At 37.8% G+C, this 22930-nt stretch overlaps 1 protein-coding gene across 1 annotated transcript; it reads left to right on the top strand.

Annotated features, from left to right (window-relative positions):
* Positions 1 to 10223: 10223 nt before the first annotated feature.
* TMEM207 (transmembrane protein 207) lies at positions 10224 to 22069 on the top strand. The gene is made up of 5 exons (XM_004278827.1): positions 10224 to 10298; positions 12154 to 12191; positions 17852 to 17896; positions 18938 to 19080; positions 21930 to 22069. The coding sequence occupies exons 1-5, from the start codon at positions 10224 to 10226 to the stop codon at positions 22067 to 22069; spliced, it is 441 nt and encodes a 146-aa protein (XP_004278875.1).
* Positions 22070 to 22930: the final 861 nt, after the last annotated feature.

The raw sequence follows: 22930 nt of genomic DNA, 5'->3' as shown, positions 1-22930 counted from the left end.
AGTAGTTAAGCAAGATGTTACCATTGGGAAAACTGGGTAAATGGTACATGAGACCTCTGTATTCTTTCTTTTTTTTTAAAACATCTTTATTGGGGTACACTTGCTTTACAATGGTGTGTTAGTTTCTGCTCTACAACAAAGTGAATCAGTTATACATATACATATGTTCCCATATCTCTTCCCTCTTGTGTCTCCCTCCCTCCCACTCTCCCTATCCCATCCCTCCAGGAGGTCACAAGCACCGAGATGATCTCCCTGTGCTATGCGGCTGCTTCCCACTAGCTATCTACCTTACGTTTGGTAGTGTATATATGTCCATGCCTCGCTCTCACTTTGTCACAGCTCACCCTTCCCCCTCCCCATATCCTCAAGTCCGTTCTCTAGTAGTCTTGTATTATTTCTTAAAACTGCATGTGAGTCTACAATTAATTCAAAATAAAAAGCTTAAATATGCATGTAAAAAGACATTCATGGGCAGACTTCCTTTTCCAAGACCATCAAACTGTCATGAAGCTGGGAAGGGAATGCTCTAGGAAAACTACTGTCTTAGGAAAATCTACCATGCTGGCCTTTGAGAGTGCTGTGAGAAAGTCCAGAATTAAATAGATAAATAGCAATCTGTGAAGAGAAAGGTAGTGATGAGTATGAACCTTATTTTGGCATCAAATATAGTAATGGCACTTGTGGTATTATTGTGAAGATAGACTCCACCTCCAATTAGCTGCCATACTCGCAGTCAGCCACCTGCTGTAGGATCGTGTGTGTGTGTGTGTGTGTGTGTGTGTGTGTGTGTGTGTGTGTGTGTGTGTGTTTCATGAGAATTATTTAATCTATGTATCTGGTTAGTCATAGTTCCAGTTTCTAAGGCTAAACCAAATATCCTGCCCGTGTTTCTATTTCACCTCTTTTCTAGTTATCTGGATTTCCCTTCCTTTCCCAGGAATTCTTAAGATCACTGACTCCACTGACGGAAGTCAGGCTTCTGACCGCCTAGTAAATAAGTTCACCAGTGAAAAGCCTATTTTTCATTCTGTTTAATTACAGGCTTCAGAGACACTCAAAATGGAGGGTGTCTTAGAGACAAATAATACTGTAGTCTTGGTTTACTTATCCCTCATTGGCAGTGGCACCAAGTCCTTCCTCCGCTTTGAAATTCATGGCTGTGTCTGTGGCAGCATACTAAACAGACTGAGGTCCGGCACACAGCCTGCTCAGCCCGTCCAGATGCAGCTCAACTAATCCATATACCTTAATGGCCAATTCAGAACAGTAGGTTAGATAACTAACATGGCTCGTTTGTTTCCAGTGTATGTATGTGATCATAAATGAATCCACGTATTATCATTTGAATTGGATTTCATGAATTATGCTGGCTGGGGCTTGAACTACAATATCTTGTTCTGAATTCTAGATGATTGGCTTCAAAATTGGCCCTTAGAAATGCATTGTGTGTACAAAATGTTTAGATGAAAGAAATAAAACTAAAATCAAACATACTAGACACTAACAGTGAAAAGTAAATCCCTCATACTCTTGTTTCCTCAGATTCTCATTTCCTTCATACAGATATATTACTGTTAATAGTTTTAGGCAAAGACATTCTATCCATGTACAAGCATATATATGCAGATTTTATATAGAGAGAAAACACTGTAAGCTATACTTCCCTATTTGTTTCATAGAAGATAGGAGATGTACACAGTGCTCTAAACTGGTTCCTTTTACTTAATGATAAATCTTAGAAGCTTTTCTATAATACATCAACATCTGTGATCTGCCTCCACCTTTTCAAACAACTTTTTAAACTGCATAGTATTCTGTTGAGTAGATGTAATCATTTTGTATTTAATCAGTCACATTTTGATGGACATTTGCTGTTTCCAATATTTTGTTATTACCAACAACGCTTCGGTGAACATCACTGCATGTAATGATTTGTGCCATGTGTAAGTAGTATCTGTAAGATACTTTCCTGAAAGGGAAATTCTTGGCCAAAGGGTATATGCAGTATTTAGGTTAATAGATATTGCCTAAGTATTTTCCAAAGAGGCTCAGCAGTTTTCCCAACCATATAAGAGAGGATATGACTTCCCATATCTATCTCTCCTTAATGTACTATTGATTTTTTGAAACTGCAGATCTGATTATAATCGTAAGTTGTATTTATCTAATTATGAACATGTTTAAGCATCTTAAAAGTCATTTGTTGCATTCTTTCCACCTAAGCACTCAGCTCTTCATCATTCCCTGAAAAGTATCTATTCCTTACTGGTTTAAAATGGCAGCTGAGGGGGGACCTTCAAGATGGCTGAGGAGTAAGACGTGGAGATCACCTTCCTTCCCACAAATATATCAAAAATACATCTACATGTGGAACAACTCCTACAGAACACCTACTGAACGCTGGCAGAAGACTTCAGACTTCCCAAAAGGCAAGAAACTACCCATGTACCTGGGTAGGGCAAAAGAAAAAACAGAGGCAAAAGAATAGGGACGGGACCTGCACCTCAGTGAGAAATCTGTGAAGAAGGAAAAGTTTTCACACATTAAGAATACCCTTCACTGGTGGAGACAGGGGGTGTGCAGCGGGGGGGGGGGGGGGGGTAAGCTTTGGAGCCATGGAGGAGAGCCCAGCAACAGAGGTGCGGAGAGCAAAGTGGAGAGATTCCCGCACGGAGGATCGGTGCCGACCGGCACTCACCAGCCCGAGAGGCTTGTCTGCTCACCCGCCGGGGCGGGCGGGAGCTGGGAGCTGAGGCTCGGGCTTCAGTCGGCGCTCAGGGAGAGGACTGGGGTTGGCGGCGTGAACACAGCCTGAAGGGGGCTAGTGCACCACAGCTAGCCTGGAGGGAGTCCGGGAAAAGGTATGGACCTGCCTAAGAGTCAAGAGAACATAGTCTCACAGTGCACGAGGAGAGGGGATTCAGAGCACTGCCTAAATGAGCTCCAGAGACGGGCGCGAGCCGCAGCTATCAGCGTGGACACCAGATATGGGCATGAAACTCTAAGGCTGCTGCTGCAGCCACCAAGAAGCCTGTGTGCAAGCACAGGTCACTATCCACACCTCCCCTCCTGGGAGCCTGTGCAGCCCACCACTGCCAGGGTCCTGTGAACCAGGGAAAACTTCCCCAGGAGAACACATGGCGTGCCTCGGGCTGGTGCAACATCACACTAGCCTCTGCTGCCGTAGGCTCACCACACGTTCCAATTATGACTAACGTACCCCTCCCTCCCCCGTGCCTGAGTGAGCCACAGCCCCTAATCAGCCACTCCTTTAACCCCCTCCTGTCTGGGTGAAGAACAGACGCCAGAGGGTGACCTACATGCAGAGATGGGGCCAAATCCAAAGCTGAACCCCAGGAGTTGTGCCCACAAAGAAGAGAAAGGGAAATTTCTCCCAGCAGCCTCAGGAGCAGTTGATTAAATCTCCACAATGACTCTCATGTACCTTGCATCTGTGGAATACCTGAATAGACAATAAATCATCCCAAAACTGAGGTGGTGGACTTTGGGAGCAACTGTATACTTGGGGTTTGCTTTCTTGCTTTATTTTTTGTATATATATTTTTTCCTTTTTCTCTTTTTGTGAGTGTGTATATGTATGCTTCTTTGTGTGATTTTGTCTGTATAGCTTTGCTTTTACCATTTGTCCTAGGATTCTGTCTGTCCATTTTTTTTTTAGTAGAGTTTTTAGTGCTTGTTACCATTGGTGGATTTGTTTATTGGTTGGTTGCTCTCTTTTTTCTTTTTTTTTAACTTTAATAATTAATTTTTTTTATTTTAATAACTGCATTTTATTTTATTTTTTTTTTCATTCTTTCTTTTTACTTTTTATCCTTTTTCTCCTGAGCCATGTCACTGACAGGGTCTTAGTGTTCCAGCCAGGTGTCAGGCCTGAGCCTCAGGGATGGGAGAGCCAAGTTCAGGACACTGGACTACCAGAGACGTCCTGGCCCCACATAATATCAATCAGCAAGAGCTCTCTCAGGAATCTCCATCTCAATGCTAAGACCCAGCTCCACTCAATCAACAGCAAGCTCCAGTGCTGCACACCCCAAGCCAAACAACTAGCAAGACAGGAACACAACCCCACCCATTAGCAGAGAGGTTGCCTAAAATCATAATAAGTTCACAGACACCCCAAAACACACCACAGGAAGTGGTCCTGCTCACAAGAAAGACAAGATCCAGCCTCATCCACCATAACATGGGCACTAGTCCCCTCCAACAGGAAGCCTACACAACCCACAGAACCAACCTTAACCACTGAGGGCAGACAACAAAAACAATGGGAACAATGAACCTGCAGCCTGCAAAAAGGACACCCCAAACAGAGTAAGTTAAACAAAATGAGAAGACAGAGAAACACACAACAGATGAAGGAGCAAAGTAAAAAACCCACCAGACCAGACAAATGAAGAGGAAATAGGCAGTCTACTTGAAAAAGAATTCAGAGTAATGATAGTAAAGATGGTCCAAAATCTTGGAAATATAATGGAGAAAATACAAGAAATGTTTAACAAGGACCGAGAAGAACTAAACAGCAAACAAACAATGATGAACAACACAATAAGAGAAATGAAAAATTCTCTAGAAGGAATCCATAGCAGAATAACTGAGGAAGAAGAACGGATAAGTGACCTGGAAGATAAAATAGTGGAAACAACTACTGCAGAACAGAATAAAGAAAAAAGAATGAAAAGAACTGAGCACAGTCTAAGAACCTCTGGGACAACATTAAATGTACCAGCATTCAAATTATAGGGATCCCAGAAGAAGAAGAGAAAAAGAAAGGCACTGAGAAAATATTTGGAGAAATTATAGTCGTAAACTTCCCTAATATGGGAAAGGAAATAGTCAATCAAGTCCAGGAAGCTCAGAGAGTCCCATACACGATAAATCCAAGGAGAAACATGCCAGGACATGTATTAATCAAACTAACAGAAATTAAGTACAAAGAAAAAATATTAAAAGCATCAAGGGAAAAGCAACAAATAACATACAAGGGAATCCCCATAAGGTTAACAGCTGATCTTTCAGCAGAAACTCTGCAGGCCAGAAGGATGTGGCAGGACATATTTAAAGTGATGAAAGGGAAAAACCTAGAAGCAAGATTACTCTACCCACCAAGGATCTCATGCAGATTCAATGGAGAAATTAAAATCTTTGCAGACAAGTAAAAGCGAAGAGAATTCAGCACCATGAAACCAGCTTTAAAACAAATGTTAAAGGAACTTCTCTAGACAGAAACACAAGAGAAGGAAAAGATCCACAATAACAAACTCAAAACAATTAAGAAAATGGAAAAAAGAACATACATATTGATAACTACCTTAAATGTAAATGGATTAAATGCTCCAACAAAAAGACATAGACTGGCTAATGAAAAAAAAAAAAAAAAAAACAAGACCTGTATATATGCTGTCTACAAGAGAACCACTTCAGACCTAGGGACACATACAGACTGAAAGTGAGGAGATGGAAAACAGATATTCCATGCAAATGGAAATCAAAAGAAAGCTGAAGTAGCAATTCTCATATCAGACAAAATAGACTTTTAAACAAAGAGTATTACAGGAGACAAAGAAGGACATTACATAATGATCAAGGGATCAATCCAAGAAGAAGATATTAAAATTGTTACTATTTATGCACACAACATAGGAGCACCTCAATACAAAAGGCAAATGCTAACAGCCAAAAAAGGGGAAATTGACAGTAACACAGTCATAGTAGGGGACTTTAACATCCCACTTTCACCAATGGACAGATCATCCAAAATGAAAATAAATAAGGAAACACTGCTTTAAATGACACATTAAACAAGATGGACTTAATTGATATTTATAGGACATTCCATCCAAAAACAACAGAATACACTTCTTCTCAAGTGCTCATGGAGTATTGTCCAGGATAGATCATATCATGTGTCACAAATCAAGCCCTGGCAATTTAAGAAAATTGAAATAGTAGCAAGTATTTTTTCCAATCACACCTCTATGAGACTAGATATCAATTACAGGAAAAAAATATGTAAAAAATACAAACACATGGAGGTTAAACAATATGCTACTAAATAACCAAGAGATCACTGAAGAAATCAAAAAGGAAATCAAAAAATACCTAGAAACAAATGACAATGAAAACACAAAGACCCAAAACATATGGGATGCAGCAAAAGCAGTTCCAAGAGAGAAGTTTATAGCAATGAAATCCTACCTCAAGAAACAAGAAAAATCTCAAATAAACAACCTAACTTTACACCGAAAGCAATTAGAGAAAGAAGAACAGAAAAAACCCAAAGTTAGCAGGAAGAAACAAATCATAGAGATCATATCAGAAATAAATGAAAAATAACTTAAGGAAACAATAGTAAACATCAGTAAAACTAAAAGCTGTTTCTTTGAGAAGATAACAAAATCGATAAACCATTAGCCAGACTCATCAAGGAAAAAAGGGAGAGCACTCAAATCAATAGAATTAGAAATGAAAAACGGGAAGTAACAACCGACACTGCAGAAATATAAAGGGTCATGAGAGATTACTATAAGCAACTATATGCCAATAAAATGGACAAATTCTTAGAAAAGCACAACTTCCGAGACTGAACCAGGAGGAAATAGAAAATATAAACAGACCAATCACAAGCACTGAAATTGAAACTGTGATTAAAAATCTTCCAACCAACAAAACCCAGGACCAGATAGCTTCACAGGTGAATTCTAGCAAGCATTTAGAGAAGAGCTAACACCTATCTTTCTCAAACTCTTCCAAAAAATTACAGAGGAAGGAACACTCCCAAACTCATTCTACGAGGCCACCATAACCCTGATACCAAAACCGGACAAAGATGTCACAAAAAAAGAAAACTACAGGTCAATATCACTGATGAACATAGATGCAAAAATCCTCAATAAAATATTAGCAAACAGAATACAACAGCACATTGAAAGGATCATACAACGTGATCAAGTGGGGTTTATCCCAGGAATGCAAGGATTCTTCAATATATGCAAATCAATCAATGTGATAAACCATATTAACAAATCGAAGGATAAAAAACATATGATAATCTCAATAGATGCAGAAAAAGCTTTCGAGAAAATTCAGCACACATTTATGATAAAAAACCCTCCAGAAAGTAGTTATAGAGGGAATCTACCTCAACATAGTAAAGGCCATATATGAAAAACCCACAGCCAGCATCATTCTCAATGGTGAAAAACTGAAACCATTTCCACTAAGATCAGGAACAAGAAAAGGTTGTCCACTCTCACCACTATTATTCAACATAGTTTTGGAATTTTTAGCCACAGGAATCAGAGAAGAAAAAGAAATAAAAGGAATCCAAATTGGAAAAGAAGAAGTAAAACTGTGACTGTCTGCAGATGACATGATATTATACGTAGAGAATCCTAAAGAATGTATGAGAAAACTAGTAGAGCTAGTCAATGAATTTGGTATAGTAGCAGGATACAAAATTAATGCACAGAAATCACTTGCATTCCTATACACTAATGATGACAAATCTGAAAGAGAAGTTAAGGAAACACTCCCATTTACCATTGCAACAAAAAGAATAAAATATCTAGGAATAAACCTACCTAAGGAGGCAAAAGACCTGTATACAGAAAACTATGACACTGATGAAAGAAATTATAGATGATACAAACAGATGGAGAGATATACCATGTTCTCAGATTGGAAGAATCAACATTGTGAAAATGTCTCTACTACACAAAGCAATCTACAGATTCAATGCAATCGCTATCAAACTACCAATGGCATTTTTCACAGAACTAGAACAAAAAATTTCACAATTTGTAGAAAAACCTAAGACCTCAAATAGCCAAAGCAATCTTGAGAAAGAAAAACGGAGCTGGAGGAATCAGGCGCCCTGGCTTTAGACTATACTACAAAGCTATAGTATTCAAGACAGTATGGTAATGGCACAAAAACAGAAAGATAGATCAATGGAACAGAATGGAAAGCCCAGAGATAAACCCATGTCAATATGGTCACCTTATCTTTGATAAGGGAGGCAAGAACATACGATGGAGAAAAGACAGCCTCTTCAATAAGTGGTGCTGGGAAAACTGGACAGCTACATGTAAAAGAATGAAATTAGAACACTTCCTAACACCATACACAAAAATAAACACAAAATTGATTAAAAACCTAAATGTAAGACCAGACACTATAAAACTCTTACAGGAAAACATAGGCAGAACACTCTGTGACATAAATCACAACAAGACCCTTTTGACCCACCTCACAGAGAAATAGAAATAAAAACAAAAATAAACAAATGGGACCTAATGAAACTTAAAAGCTTTTGCACAGCAAAGGAAACCATAAATAAGACAAAAAGGCAACTCTCAGTATAGGAGAAAATATTTGCAAATGAAGCAACTGACAAAGGATTAATCTCCAAAATATACAATCAGCTATTGCAGCTCAAAATCAGAAAGCAAACAACCCAATCCAAAAATGGGCAGAAGACCTAAATAGACATTTCTCCAAAGAAGCTATACAGATTTCCAGCAAACAAATGAAAGGATGCTCAACATCGTTAATCATTAGAGAAATGTAAATCAAAACTACAATGAGGTATCACCTCACACCATCGGAATGGCCATCATCAAAAAATCTACAAACAATAAATGTTGGAGAAGGTGTGGAGAAAGGGAACCCTCTTGCACTGTTGGTGGGAATGTAAATTGATAGAGCCACTATGGAGAACAGTATGGAGGTTCCTTAAAAACTAAAAATAGAACTACCATATGACCCAGCAATCCCACTACTGGGTATATGTACCTGAGAAAACCATAATTCAAAAAGATACATGTACCACAATGTTCATTGCAGCTCTATATAAAATAGCCAGGACATGGAAGCAACGTAAGTGTCCATCAACAGATGAATGGATAAAGAAGACATGGCACATATATAAAATGGAATATTACTCAGCCATAAAAAGAAATGAAATTGATTTACCTGTATTGAGGTGGATGGACCTAGAGACTGTCATTCAGAGTGAAGCAAGTCAGAAAGAGAAAAACAAATACCATATGCTAACACATATACATGGAATCTAAAAAAACAAAAATGGTCTGAAGAACCTAGAGTTAGGACAGGAATAAAGATGCAGATGTAGAGAATGGACTTGAGGACATGGGGAGGGGGAAGGGTAAGCTGGGATGAAGTGAGAGAGTGGAATTTACATATATACCCTACCAAATGTAAAATAGCTAGCTAGTGGGAAGCAGCACATAGCACAGGGAGATCAGCTTAGTGCTTTGTGACCACCTAGAGGGGTGGAATAGTGAGGGTGGGATGGAGACACAAGAGGGAGGGGATATGGGGATATATGTATACATATAGCTGATTCATTTTGTTTTACAGCAGAAACTAACACACCATTGTAAAACAATTATACTCCAATAAAGATGTTAAAAAAATAAAATAAAATGGTAGTTGAAATAAATCTCTATGTGTATTTTAATTTATTTCTGAACTCTATTCTGTTCCATCTATCTTTTTGTTTACATGTGTCAGTACCAATTTTTATGCTTTTATAATGTCTTAATATATAGTAGTTTAGTGCCTCTTTAGTTGTTCTTTTTCAGAACTTCCTTTGACATTTTTGGTAACTTTTTTGTTGGCAGTTGTGTTGGAGTTCTTTCATTTATATATATATTGAAATATACTCTGTTTAAAAGTAAGCTGCAATTATTATGAGACAGGGGAAAGCTTTATGTCCAAGGTTGGGTTACACCTGGGACTGAAAATGATGTTTTGGAAAAGAAGAGCAAAGAGGACCAACAAAGGGAAGGAAACATAAATTTTCCAAAAAAAAATCTACAAAACAAACAAACAAACAACCCAGAAGTACCCTGGAATAAAAACATGCACTTGAATGTTGTAAGTTATTTCAGCAGCCAGCTAGTTTTGCAGGTCAGCATGTATTACCCTGGCTTTTAAGGGTTTGAGAAACATTATCAGTGTTCTGAGCTTAAACTGAAATCCTTGAACTTTCAGTACCTGTGAGCTTGCACCTAAAATTCCAGCTCCTGGCAGGCACTTTACCAGTCACAAGGAGCCAGCATTAATGAGTGCCCTGGCATGAAGCAGAACTTATAGAGAAGCTAACACGTTCTGAGAAAGACGGAGATAAACACAGACGGCAAACCACTATCTTTGAGCCTCTTGTCCTTTAAGTTATGTCGAGATCCAGACTTCTAAGTGTCACTTCGATGGTCTCAAAAACAGGAATCTTGTGTTTGCCACTATTCCAGGTAACCATCTCTCTTTCTGGGAAAAGATTTTCAAAGCTACTACTCTAAGGATCTGATTTGTTATAGATTTGTGGTTTGGGTAACAATGACTCCGACAGTTAGAAGATTTCCTTTAAGAATGTGTTACCAGAATCTTAGGGCATTATATATATTGGTTAAACATACAGATAACAAAATGGTTTATGACCTTAGTCCTATGTCTTCTTTATTTAGTTCTATTGCTATTGAAATATGATGTGATTAATATTTTTTTAACTTTGTTATGCTGTAAAATTTTTAAAAATCAGAAGTGTTATTGACATAAAATGCTGTGGCAGGATTAATTTAAGGTATGTTTACTGTTGCCCAAAGCCATACTTGAGGCTCAACAGTTTTTCAGTGCTGAACAGTGCAGACAGAACCATCTTAGAGTCTATTTTGATTCCTCTGCTCTAGTATCTCATTCTGACTTATCCCTGCATTTCTGTATCTGTGTTTCTTGAATGCAGCATATCTGAAATATTTAGGTATGAAATATATTAAGACTTCACTCCCCATTTCTTGATAACTGCAAAGTCTGACATTGGAAGTGAGGTGGTAATAATGTAACACTGTGTACTTCTTGCTAGGGTTTCAAGGAAGTGACTTGAAAGTGAAATGCTGGCTTTATTTGTTTATCTGTTAAGCTGGATCCTAAATGATTTCATCTGCTCATAAATAAACTTTCTTTATGGACAAAATTTGAACGTTCATTTTCCTCTCAGTTAGTATGCAAGTCTATTTGCAGCATTCTAGCAAAAGAGAGTCCAACTCATTTTCTGTGCTTATAAATTGTTCATTACCACGCTCTCTGATGGCCAATTCATGACTCCATCTGCAACTCCACAAATCTCTTTGCCCAGACAAACTTGGTGGAATAAATATGAGGTGCTGAAGAAGATGAGTTTGGGATTAAGGGAAAGAAAATGTATCTCACGCAAAATTTCCAAGTCTATGATTTTAAATTTTGTAACTTCTTACTTGTATTGATATTTGTATGTAGGGTCCAGGAAAATAAATACTTCACAGACCTCATCAACACAATGTTTAGGGCTACATATAAATAATATTCAACAATTTTTCTCATTGTACATGAAAATAGTCTCAGTTCAAGAGAAAGACAAACCTATAAGCAAGTCCTCTAGATAGGAGTACTTTCTTTCCTCTGTGACATGAGTTATTGTAACCTATAAGGCTCGACACAGAGGATAAGAAAATTGTGTTAGAATACTTACGGTTTGGGTCTTTTAAAACAAAGCAATCAAGGTTATTAGTTTTCCCCTCTTCTTTGATAAAAAGAAAAATGTAAATCTCAACAGGAATGTCAATGGATCGTAGGCTGACCTTAGCCTTAGAGCAGGTTAAAATCACTCCCTCCTTCATTCATGTATTTAACATCCACTAACGCTAAGGGAATGGACTTCAGTTTTCATGAAGGGAACTTGATTCCTTTGCGTGAAAATAATATTGACAAGAAATGAAACTCCTTCCTCTAGCTAAAATGTGAAAACAAAGAAAAATGCAAGGTGCACAAAAGCTCTTTAGATAAAGCAGAATCTGCCTATAGAAAAAACAAAGTGTTTTCACACCCACCTATGGCGGTGTGTAGGATAGGAATCTGGCTCCCAGTATATATCTCCTGTCACTGCTGAGCTGGAGAATCTACCCAGAGATTTTTTTCAATTACAATTCTTTGCACCAATAGACTCTGCTGTGGAGCTTTTAATTAAAACAGAAAAACAAGCAAAATGATATCAACACACATTGTCTCTAGGCACTGTATTAAAGGATTAGACATGAAATGTTTGGATTTCATTGTTCTAAACATGTGTTTCAGTTGGTGCTATCGGACTCACCATGTGAAGAAAATGAAATGTAAGTAAATAGCAAGAGGCTCTATGGTTCTATTCAGCATTTTCAAAATTCAAAGAATAAAAATGTCTCAAGTCATTTGAGAAGCCCCAACTGAGTTTCAAACGATCATTATAATCATGCAAGAAAAATACAAAGTAAATTGCTTTTAAATGCAAATGGCTCAATTTTTCTAAAAGCAGAAAAGATGCACTTTCATTGTGATCAACTTTGTTAAATAAATAAGGGGCCTAGTTGATTTCTAGGTATTTTTGCTCACTGCATTCTCCACACTTGAAGTTTTAAGTGTCCTTTAAGTTCATGGAAGAATCATGACTTCCTCTACGACTCCATCCACCTGTGTAACTCACAGGGACGATGGGAGACAGTTTTCTGGGTAATTTGGTTTCAAATATAAGCAAACTACCAAAGATCTAACCTGTATTATGTGTACCTTTCAAAGTGCTTTTGATATATTATGTGAATAATGGACACTATTTTCTCACTTTTCGTACTGTAGGCTTAATTCTTCTCAGAATTCTATTCGGGAGATGGGGAGAAGGTGCTATTAATAGAGCTGCTGATGATTAACGATAACTGTAATGTACTGAGACTTTGTGCAAGTGTCAGAAAGCACTTCTGTCAAGCCCTATCTTCTCCTGGGAGCAGCCCTCACTGCCAGCTAGCTGTTTTTATCATTGACTGTTACCCTCAAGGCCGGGGTCTCCGGGCATTGTCTCCAGATTATGAGGCCATGCTGGGTGGGCTGCTTTCCTTGGCCCTGGAATCCTTCACCTATTTCTGATGGATCCTCCCATTATTGATCATCTGCTTATTAAATGTGTGCCACTCTTTCAGCTACTGCATGGCTCTCCATTGCTGTTTCTTTGCCTTGATTTTGGACTTGCTTTTTTCTCTGTCTTCTGGTGTTGGTGACATAATGGACTTTTGACTATTGATGGGCTTACCTAACTTTGGACCTCATGGCTGTCTCATCTTGCCCTTTCGTCTTCTGCCTTTGACCCAGAATAATAGAATAAAGAAATTCATAATTGGAAAGGATCAGAAATGTTGAATCTAATTCCCCAATCAACATGACAGGAGAATATGGTATTGAGGGACTTTATAAGCTCACTTTAGAGTCACTGAGGCTACTGGCCTTTTTTTTGGGTGAAGAAATTGAGGCCCAAAGAGAGTAACAAATTAATTGCAGGACTTAAATTAGCACTTAGGTACAAACTTTTTGGCTACATCATTTTGCATGTAAATGTCTGTTATATTAGTCATTATTTAATATCATGGCTTTTGAATAAAAACAAGAAACCACCTCAAATATAATGCAAATTAACAGAAAATTAAGACAGAAAAGGCAAGAAAGTGGCTGATTTTGTGGAGAGTTCGTATAAGGTAAGTAAATGTATTGAAGGTAGACACAATATTTCAAATATTTTGCCAACACAGGAAGGTGTTTGTGGGATCTATTATTAGTTCTATTTACATTTTCTTTCCAGCACAAGACTAATTTTTTTCTGCTCTAACCCGATCAATTTATTTATTTATTTTAACATCTTTATTGGAGTATAATTGCTTTACAATAGTGTGTTAGTTTCTGCTGTATAACAAAGTGAATCAGCTATTCATATACATATATCCCCATACCTCCTCCCTCTTGCATCTCCATCCCACCCTCCCTATCCCACCCCTCTAGGTGGTCACAAAGCACGGAGCTGATCTCCCTGTGCTATGCGGCTGCCAATCAATTTATTTTTATAACTGCATTTTTAGTATAAACAATGCATTGCTAGACTTTTTGTGTATAATTTAGATATTATAAGTAATTTAGTGTATGAAATCAAACACGTCAGAGTCCCTCTGAAAAATTACACCTTTAATCTTTTCCCTTCCCCAGAAATAACCACGTACACTGACGTACATGTATGTACATAAATAGGGTATCTTACAAAACATAAATAAAATCATACACATATGGGATTCTGTAAATTAATTGCATTAATACATTGCTGATGATAGTCTACCATATTACCTGGCTTGGGGAAGCTAAGTATTTTGTTCAAGAGTAAACAAGTAAAAGGCAGAGCTTGCATCTGGGCCTATGACTGATTCCTGAGCCTGGGATTTTCACTACAAATCCACACTGCATGTCCAATATTTAGATAAAATTACACACCTGGTGAAATACCTAGGGGTACACAATCCAACCATCCTTTTGGGTACTGTACAATTTACCCACCCCAGATTAATTAGGTCAGGCCACTGGTCTCTGGATGATATGATTTGGCACCTGTCCCTCCCCCAAATTATTGTAGCTGAATTGCATTCCGGCTTCTGTTAAGAGTAATTTTTACAGAAAGGACCCATGAAATTTATTATTGCATTTATTCTAAGAGTACTGTGGGAAACATTGTTCCTGTTGTTAAAGACAGCCTCTTTATGAAGCCCCATAGTTTGAATTTGTCTCTCATTTCTATAGCTGGAATAGTTGTGCATTTGGTGAATAATGCTGCCTGTTTTTGTTCATTTTAGAGGATACTATATAACCAGTTCTTTCTTTCATCCTATTAATTGCTAGAAAGCTTAGATTTACTACATTCAGTTTACAAACTGATCTCACTTTTGGCTTATTCTCTTTGTCTGCTACTCTGTGCTCTCATTTCTAATTTTTTTTGTATTTTTAATATTTTCTTAAAGCATTTTGGAACACAGAATATTGAATCCATTCAGACAGTAGTCCACATAGTAATATGAGGCTAGAGATGAATTTTACTCTCCCCAGTTACAATGCTGCATAGTGGTAAGAGACATGAACTCCACAGCCAGACCATTTGGGTTTAAAGCCTGCCTCTGCCACTTCCGCCATCTTATCATGAACAAGTTACTTAATCTCTTTATGACTGAATTGTCTCAACTGTAAAGTAAGGATTATAACAGTGTGACCCCACTTTATAGCATTTTAAGTTTGAAAGTGAGTTAATTCACATGCAGTTATACAACTGGTTTAGAAGAATGCCCAGCACAGGAAATTATGGATAATTCTAGTAGAGGAGCCAATGAAACAACTTTGCACTCTTCTTCTATTTATCCAAGTAATGAATTTGCAGTTAATCTTAGGTCCACAGATTCTCAGCACTGAGAAAAAACAATTAAGATCAACGAGTTTAACCATCCCTATAGAGCAGGAATTATCTCCATACATCAAAGTAGGGCACTGGTTGTTCTGGAAGGGACGGAAATTATCTCCTTCGACACCTACTTCTAGAGAGCTCTGATTATTGGAAATGTCTTCCTTAAACGTTATAGTCAGCTCTCACTTCTCCTGGATTTCTTTTTTATCTTTCTGGCATCCCCATCCCAATTTGATCAAGCATAAGTAAATCTCTGAGTAAATAACTTTTTCTACACTGAAGATCTTGCACCTAAAATTTAAATATTTAAAATACTGATATTGTTCAGACACTTTTAATTTTTTTTAAGAGCTCAAAAAATTTCTGTTTAAAAATTGAACTTGTAAAAGACATGGAAACAATGGTGAAGAAGGAGGCACATGGAGGCAGAAGACCTCTATTCTAGTTGAAGTTCTTCGGTCAGGTAGTGGCCTCCCATTTCCCTTCCCACTGTGAGTGTCTGTTGCACAGTGTGCAAAATCCTAAAGGTGAAATAAATGATCCTAAAGGAGCCTGCAGTTGTGAAATTGTAGGACCACTTTGCATTTCTCCAGCTAACTGCTTCCTGGCCATTTTATTGCGTATCAGTAGCTTCACCAGTGTGTGCACAGGGTCAGAAAAAGGAAGTAAAGTAAGTAAGTTTGGATAATTGTTAGCACTTGAAAAAAATATTGAGTGGCTCAATAAGAGCCACTCAATAATTGACACTTATTGAGTGTCAAAAAGAAACGACATAAGGTAGTTAGTATATAGAATTGACATTTTAATAAGTATATGGTCTATTTTTAAATGTAAAGGAGAGAAGCAGAGATTTATGTATGGAGGAAGATAAAGCAATCCATACTTTTTTCTGGTCATAAGCTTAGATTTCAAGACTCAAAACCAAGAACCTTGAGCTGTTTTATTGAGCCAGGACACCAGGAGTATTTCTCTACATACATCTTTAAAGTGGGATACTACATTTTAAAGATTTTTTGTATTTATAATATACTATGTAAAAATTTTATGACTACAAAAGTGATGTATGCACGTTATAAAAATTCAAAGAATATAGAAATACTGAAAATATAAAGTGCCTCACAATACCATCTTCAGGAGAAGCAAGCATTGTTAGTAATTTGGTATATATGTACACATACTAACTGTATAATACCTATGTAGTGAAATCATTGTATTTACATAGAAGAAAATATACAAAGTAGAATTGAGTTCTCTGTATTATTCTGTTTAATTATAAATATAAATTCTCTTTGATAAATGGATAATATTCCTTTATAAGGATGTTCCATTAATTATCTTTATAATCCTTTATTGATGATCATTTGTTTTAGGATGTTTTTGAAATTTATACTTCAGCTGCCATTTTCCCCCCTGCCATTTGTACCTATATACTTGGCTAAACCCTCTAGGTGCACACACACAAAAAAGTCTTGTCGTCTGGGTGACTGACGTTTGTCTTAAATGTTTGTGGTAAAATTTTCAAGTTGATACTTCACATATGTTAAAAAGTCATTTCTGACTAGTATAATAATAAACATGACACACTGCTTCCTTAGAGATGCTGAGAGCAATAAATTAGCTGACATTTAAAAATGCTTTCAAGCTGAAAAGTACTAAGTATTATTTTAACAATGGCCGAAGAAGACATGATTAAGTACAGCTCTATCTCAGAAGTTTATCAGGCTGTGATGAACGGTTTTCCACTATTTAATGCTAGAATACTTTAACAGCGGCCCATACACTAAGGTGTGAAAAAAGTCCATCAGCAGACATACATTTAGTGCCCGTGTCTGATACAGTGAGGGACTCTGGAATGAATAGCACTTGAGTGTCTATCCCTGGGGAGTTAAACCTCCTGAAAATTACACTGTGAACTTTGTTTTTGTGTCATCTTTTTAACCTAAACCCAGGAATGACTGAGTTGTGCCTAGATACAAAAATGGTTTAACCATCCTAATGGAAGATCAACTTCTAACTTCTTGGTAAATGGTATGTGTGACCACACACACCCATTTTACTTTTATTCTAATTTTTTTCTCCAACCAGTCTACAGGCCTGGTTTAGTAATATCTTCCTTACCAAGATATTAAAGGATAATAGAGATTATGAAATTTCCCTGGAGAATTCGCATTTTGAAAAACTCTAGGTCTCTGAATAAACAGAATACTGCAATGGTTATCTGCCTAATGCCTAACATCTATGACATGTTAGCCCTGAAAAGATAGTCACTACCTTCTCAATGCACAACAGTATTCATAACTCTAGAATCAAGCCTATTACAGTGAAATTATCTGCTTACATATCTGACAGTTTCACATTTACCTGTATTCTCAGTGCCTTAAATGAAGTGGACATCCAGTAAACATTTGTGTAATTATGGGGGGTGCAGTGGATAGGTGATTGTTGAGGAAGTAAGTGTGGTCAGAACAAATACTACGGTCCAGAAGAATAATCCTTGTCCCTCTAGAGGTCCAGCACTAACTGCTCTTCCTTCATTACCAGGTGCACAAACTATAAAGATCAGTACACAAATGGCTGGTATATCTGGTAAGGACACCCTCAATTTGTGTTATAAAACCTTTAGTGGTATATGACACTCCTTTTCCTAAATAATTGAGATAGAATATGAAATCATAGAGCATAAGAAAACTTTAGGGACCATGTGGATCAACAGAAACATCACTTTCAGGTTGTTGGCCAGTGTTTACTTAAACACTTCCTATGACAGGGAACTTACTTTTTCTTTTTCTTTTGCGGTACGCGGGCCTCGCACTGTTGTGGCCTCTCCCGTTGCGGAGCACAGGCTTCGGACACGCAGGCCCAGCGGCCGTGGCTCACGGGCCCAGCCGCTCCGCGGCATGTGGCATCTTCCCGGACTGGGGCACAAACCCGTGTCCCCTGCATCGGCAGGCGGGCTCTCAACCACTGCGCCACCAGGGAAGCCCGGGAACTTACTATTTTTAAGAATAATAATTTATTCCCAAGTTGGATATTTTTAAAGGTGAAATCATTGTTCTTTATCTTGAAATCTCCCAAAATGACTCCTCCACTGATTTTAGTTCTGACCCTAAAAGCCATTCAGAATATGACAAAAAAGGATTGTTATAACTTCCTAAATCTTGGCTTCTGTATTTTCAAAACTAAACATTACCAGTTCTCTCAATTAGATGGTTAGCTTCTCAAAGACAGAGACCCTGTCCTGTCAACCTGTGAATTCCCAGCTCCAACATCTAAAATCTATTTGGTCACTTAAGGTACTAGTTGAATGAATGAATGGATGGCTGAATGGAAGGAATAATGGATGAATGAGTTAAGGAATCAAGATGCTGCTCTTTTGAACCACTGTCCAATTTCTAAAGAGAAAACAGTTAAGATTACCTGGCAAGACTGACCCCCTGTAAGCTCAGTGAACATTCCAGAGTCAGTGAAAATGTATGAGTGGTGGTGGGGGATTGCTTAAGGAATTTGGCCTCCCAGATTGCTTGTATCCAGTCTTGTTGAGTTTTTGCCCCTTTCCGGGAAGTAGCAGGAGCTCTTAACTTCCCAGAATGCTCCACCTCACTCCTCCCTTTCTTCTTCTGGCATAAGGTTCTTGCTGCTGATTTTCCTGGTGGCTCTTCTCTGTGGAGCAGTGCTCTTCTGCCTCCAGTGTTGGCTGAGGAAACTCCAAAATGGTTCCCGAAGACGCACCATGGCTGTTTTTGCTGTTGGAGACTTGGACCCTGTTTATGGTAAGCTGTCTACACACTTCTAGACTTCCTCTCTGGAAACCTTATAGTTTTGTGTGGGTTGAAAATCTAATCTGTGAAAAGCAGATTTGTAAACATAGAATGAGACATGGTTTATTGAAGACTCAAAGGCATGCACTGGGGAGAGAGTCTGAATGAGAAAACTTCAGAAGAAAAAGACCCCAAAAGAAAAAAAAAAAATGTGTCCTGGGGAAGTGACTCAGAGTTGAGTATGGGGATAGAACCTAAACATGTCATTCAGTCAACAAGCAGAAGGGAAAAGATACACAGGGCTGGACACTCCAAGTAAATGGTAAGGTTTAGGGTACAGAAGAGCATCTCTGGGATTTTAATATCCATCTATCCTACCCCGTGTTCATAGTCTCATTTACAAAGTTCTCCATGACTCACTTACCTGCAGTAATGTTGAACAACAATTTACACATTGTCTGCTGCCACTGCAGGGCCTGAAATACTGGAATTGGACAGGCGAGTGTCAATACTCATGTCCTTTCTCCCCAGACATATTGGCAGCATCCTGATCTTGTCTGCTCCCAAACCCCACCCCCCAAACCATGCCTTTCCTATTATTTTCCAGTCTGCATTAAGAGGTATGAAAAGGAGGAAAGTATGGTCTTGAGTTATGTGTAATTGCTAGCCTCAGCTGTAAATAGAAAAATGACAATTTTCTGATTTCTGGGAAGTGACAATTGATAGTTTATTTCTTCATGTTAAGCAGTGTCCTCATCCAGAGACCATCTGTTATGAAACTTTCCTGTTAAGGCACTGCACTGTATACTACAGTTGCCTCAAGAGTGCTTGGTAGAGATTAACAGCTGCCCTTCAGAAACTTGGATCAGCATAAGATTTTCAACAGAGCAGGAGATGTCCTGGAAAAACTAACAGCTAAATAGGAAGTGGGATAAAAATAAACTAAAAAATTTTAATATCAAAATTCAGTACTTTTTTTTTTTTTTTTTTTTTTTGTTGTACGCGGACCTCTCAGTGTTGTGGAGCACAGGCTCTGGACGCGCAGGCTTAGCAGCCATGGCTCACGGGCCCAGCCGCTCCGTGGCATGTGGGATCTTCCTGGACCGGGGCATGAACCCATGTCCCCTGCATCGGCAGGCGGACTCTCAACCACTGCACCACCAGGGAAGCCCATCTGTGTTGTAACATTAGTAAGGATAATGATTAAATCCTCATTTAACCATTATTTAATCATTATTTAACCATTAAGATAGGATAACCATTAAGATGGGAAATACTATTGTAAATAAAAGAAAATGCATCATACTCTTAGCATAGTACAGTTCTTGCTATATAGTAATAATACTAATACTATTATCACTACTAATAATAGTGACAATCAATTTTAATGTGTGTCAGGCTTTGTTTTAAGCACTTTACATTCATTTAGCCTTGTTTTTATGGATGTAGATACCATCACTAGATTTTTATGGCACAACAGCAAACTGAGGTGTAAAAATATTGTGTAATAACTTAGGAGTAGATTATTCAATTAAATGAATAACCCCTTAAGAAAAGTGTTGAACCAGGAGGTGAGACTTATATTCTAAATATGGCCGCACCCTTCACATATTATAATAATATTTGAATTATTATATTATGGAAATTCATGATTCTAAATAAATAGAATGCACTCCAAAGTAATAATTTTGAGTCATCTACATATGGATTCCAGTGAAGCAGCTATTGCCTGATATGTAACTACTCGTGGAATCATTTTGATAATGGTGGCATGTTCTTTGGAATCTTCTCAATGGTATTGGATCTTAATCCTTTAAGAAAGAGATCACATTTTTTATATTAAAGGCCAAAATATGTTTGATTTTGCAAGCGTGTGGGGATGACTCACTTCTGCAATTATAGTAGAAAAACAACCAGAGACAATATGCAAATGAATGGACATGTTTGTGCTGTTTCAATTTAATATACAAAAACAGTCAAAGGGCCAGATTTAGTTTAAGGGTGTAGTTTCTCTTTTAAAGGTGAATTTATGGTTGTTATTATTGTTTTGGGAAGAAGAAGCCAAATCATTCCCAGAAAGGTAAAGACCCCTGTGAATAAAAGAAAAAATATAAAGAGAGAAATGGCTATAAAATATTACTGTTGATTTCCTGTGTGACTCAAAAACAGTCTTTCAAGCCAATACTAACAGAAGACTTCCCAGAGAACTATTGGAATAAGTGCATGATCTCTCAAGGTGATCAGTTTCAGGAAGAAAATGTTTGTTTTTTGATATATAATGGCTTGTAGTGTGCATAATCTAAAGTTAAGAGCTTTGATTTCAAAATTTAAAATTTGAGAATGCCTTTCGTTTATTGCATGTGTATACTTTAATGGAAAACTTCACAACTTGATATTTTTACTATTCATCATAGAGATGTTGAAATTAATTAATTGTGTGAGTTGCAGTTTACAGAGCATACATATAAAATAATGAAGTTCAGAGGTAATACTTTAATGTTTCTAGTGATATTTGCATATCTCATGATGGAAGCATTAGCTAAAATGCCATTAGTGTTTACAGGAATCTTGTCTCCTGATCTTCCAAAAGGGATATTTCTTCTGGTTTCAGCTGTTAAGTTGTAGGTGCTTCTTTATGGCTTAGTCAATGATGGTCTAATCGGTTCATGAGAGCAAATTTTCTTGCTGTAATGACTAAACTATCGTGGCAGAGAGTGATATGGTTGTAAATTTTTTCTCAAGGGAACAAACAATTTTCTGTTGCTCCAGTGATCTAAGAAATGCCAGATTTTATTAGGCAGTTCATGTGCTTCTGTTTTATGCTGACTAGAAAGATTATATCTCCACCTTTCTCTTTCCAGGGACAGAAGCAACTGTGAATCCAACTGGAATTGGAATGCACCTTCAAACTCAAAATCCTGAATTGTATCATGTTCCATGTTTTGGTGCTTTAGGCCCCCCACCTCCATATGAAAAAATTCTAAAATCAAGCCGATTTTAGATCTGGATAATTAATTGAAACTCAGAAATATTTTTAATTCCAAAACATAAAATTTAAGAACAGTTCTTTCATTTAGTGGGAATTCCTAGAGATCAATTAATGTAGTCTAAAAAAGGACAAATAGACAAAAGCATGAATGTAGGAAAAGAATTTGGAGCATGGAGATGTTACCGTAGTAAATTAGTGGACTCTTGGTATGTCACTGCTGCTTTATACTTTTATGCTCCTAATCAAGTTTCTCCATGTACTCAAATAGGCAGTACTTAACTCAAGGAGTGGCTTCCATTAAGTTTAGGATTTTGCTGTCGTACACATCACAAATTTTTCTGCCTTGATCTCTATTTTAATTTGACCTCTTCCCTAGTATGGAGTTAATAAAATTATCATAATTTAACAGTGACCCAAATAGAGATGGATACATGTCCAGACCCAGAACCAGCAAGAGAATATTTGAATTAGGGTGAGGGGAGAGAGTAGGAAGAAGGACCATTTGGAGTTGAAGGGTGAAGGATGAATGAAGAGGAAGATTAAAAGTTCAAGGAGTTGTATGTCACAGCCTGAGAAGGGAGAAAGTGTTGATTGAAGCTGAAGGAGACTACTTAAGCTGTGAGGCACATGTAATCCCACAGTGTGGAGAAGCAGAGGCTCCCATTTTGTATGAGTGAGTGCAGACTCCAGAGCCCAAGACAGGTGCCTCAAGACTTGGCGTTTCTTAGCAAACCATGGTAAGAACCCTTGGCATAGATATCAGTATTCCCATTGAGGACTCTAACTACAGAAGTAGCAGTGAGATATCATCAAGTGACATTTTTGCAGTGGCCATGAGCAAGGGGTCCAGGAAAAGACATCCGTGGCAGACGC

Source organism: Orcinus orca, chromosome 5 (assembly GCF_937001465.1).
Source record: "Orcinus orca chromosome 5, mOrcOrc1.1, whole genome shotgun sequence".
Taxonomy (NCBI): Eukaryota; Metazoa; Chordata; class Mammalia; order Artiodactyla; family Delphinidae; genus Orcinus; species Orcinus orca.
The sequence above is the reverse complement of the archived record's forward strand: the minus strand, read 5'-3'. Positions and strand labels throughout refer to the sequence as shown.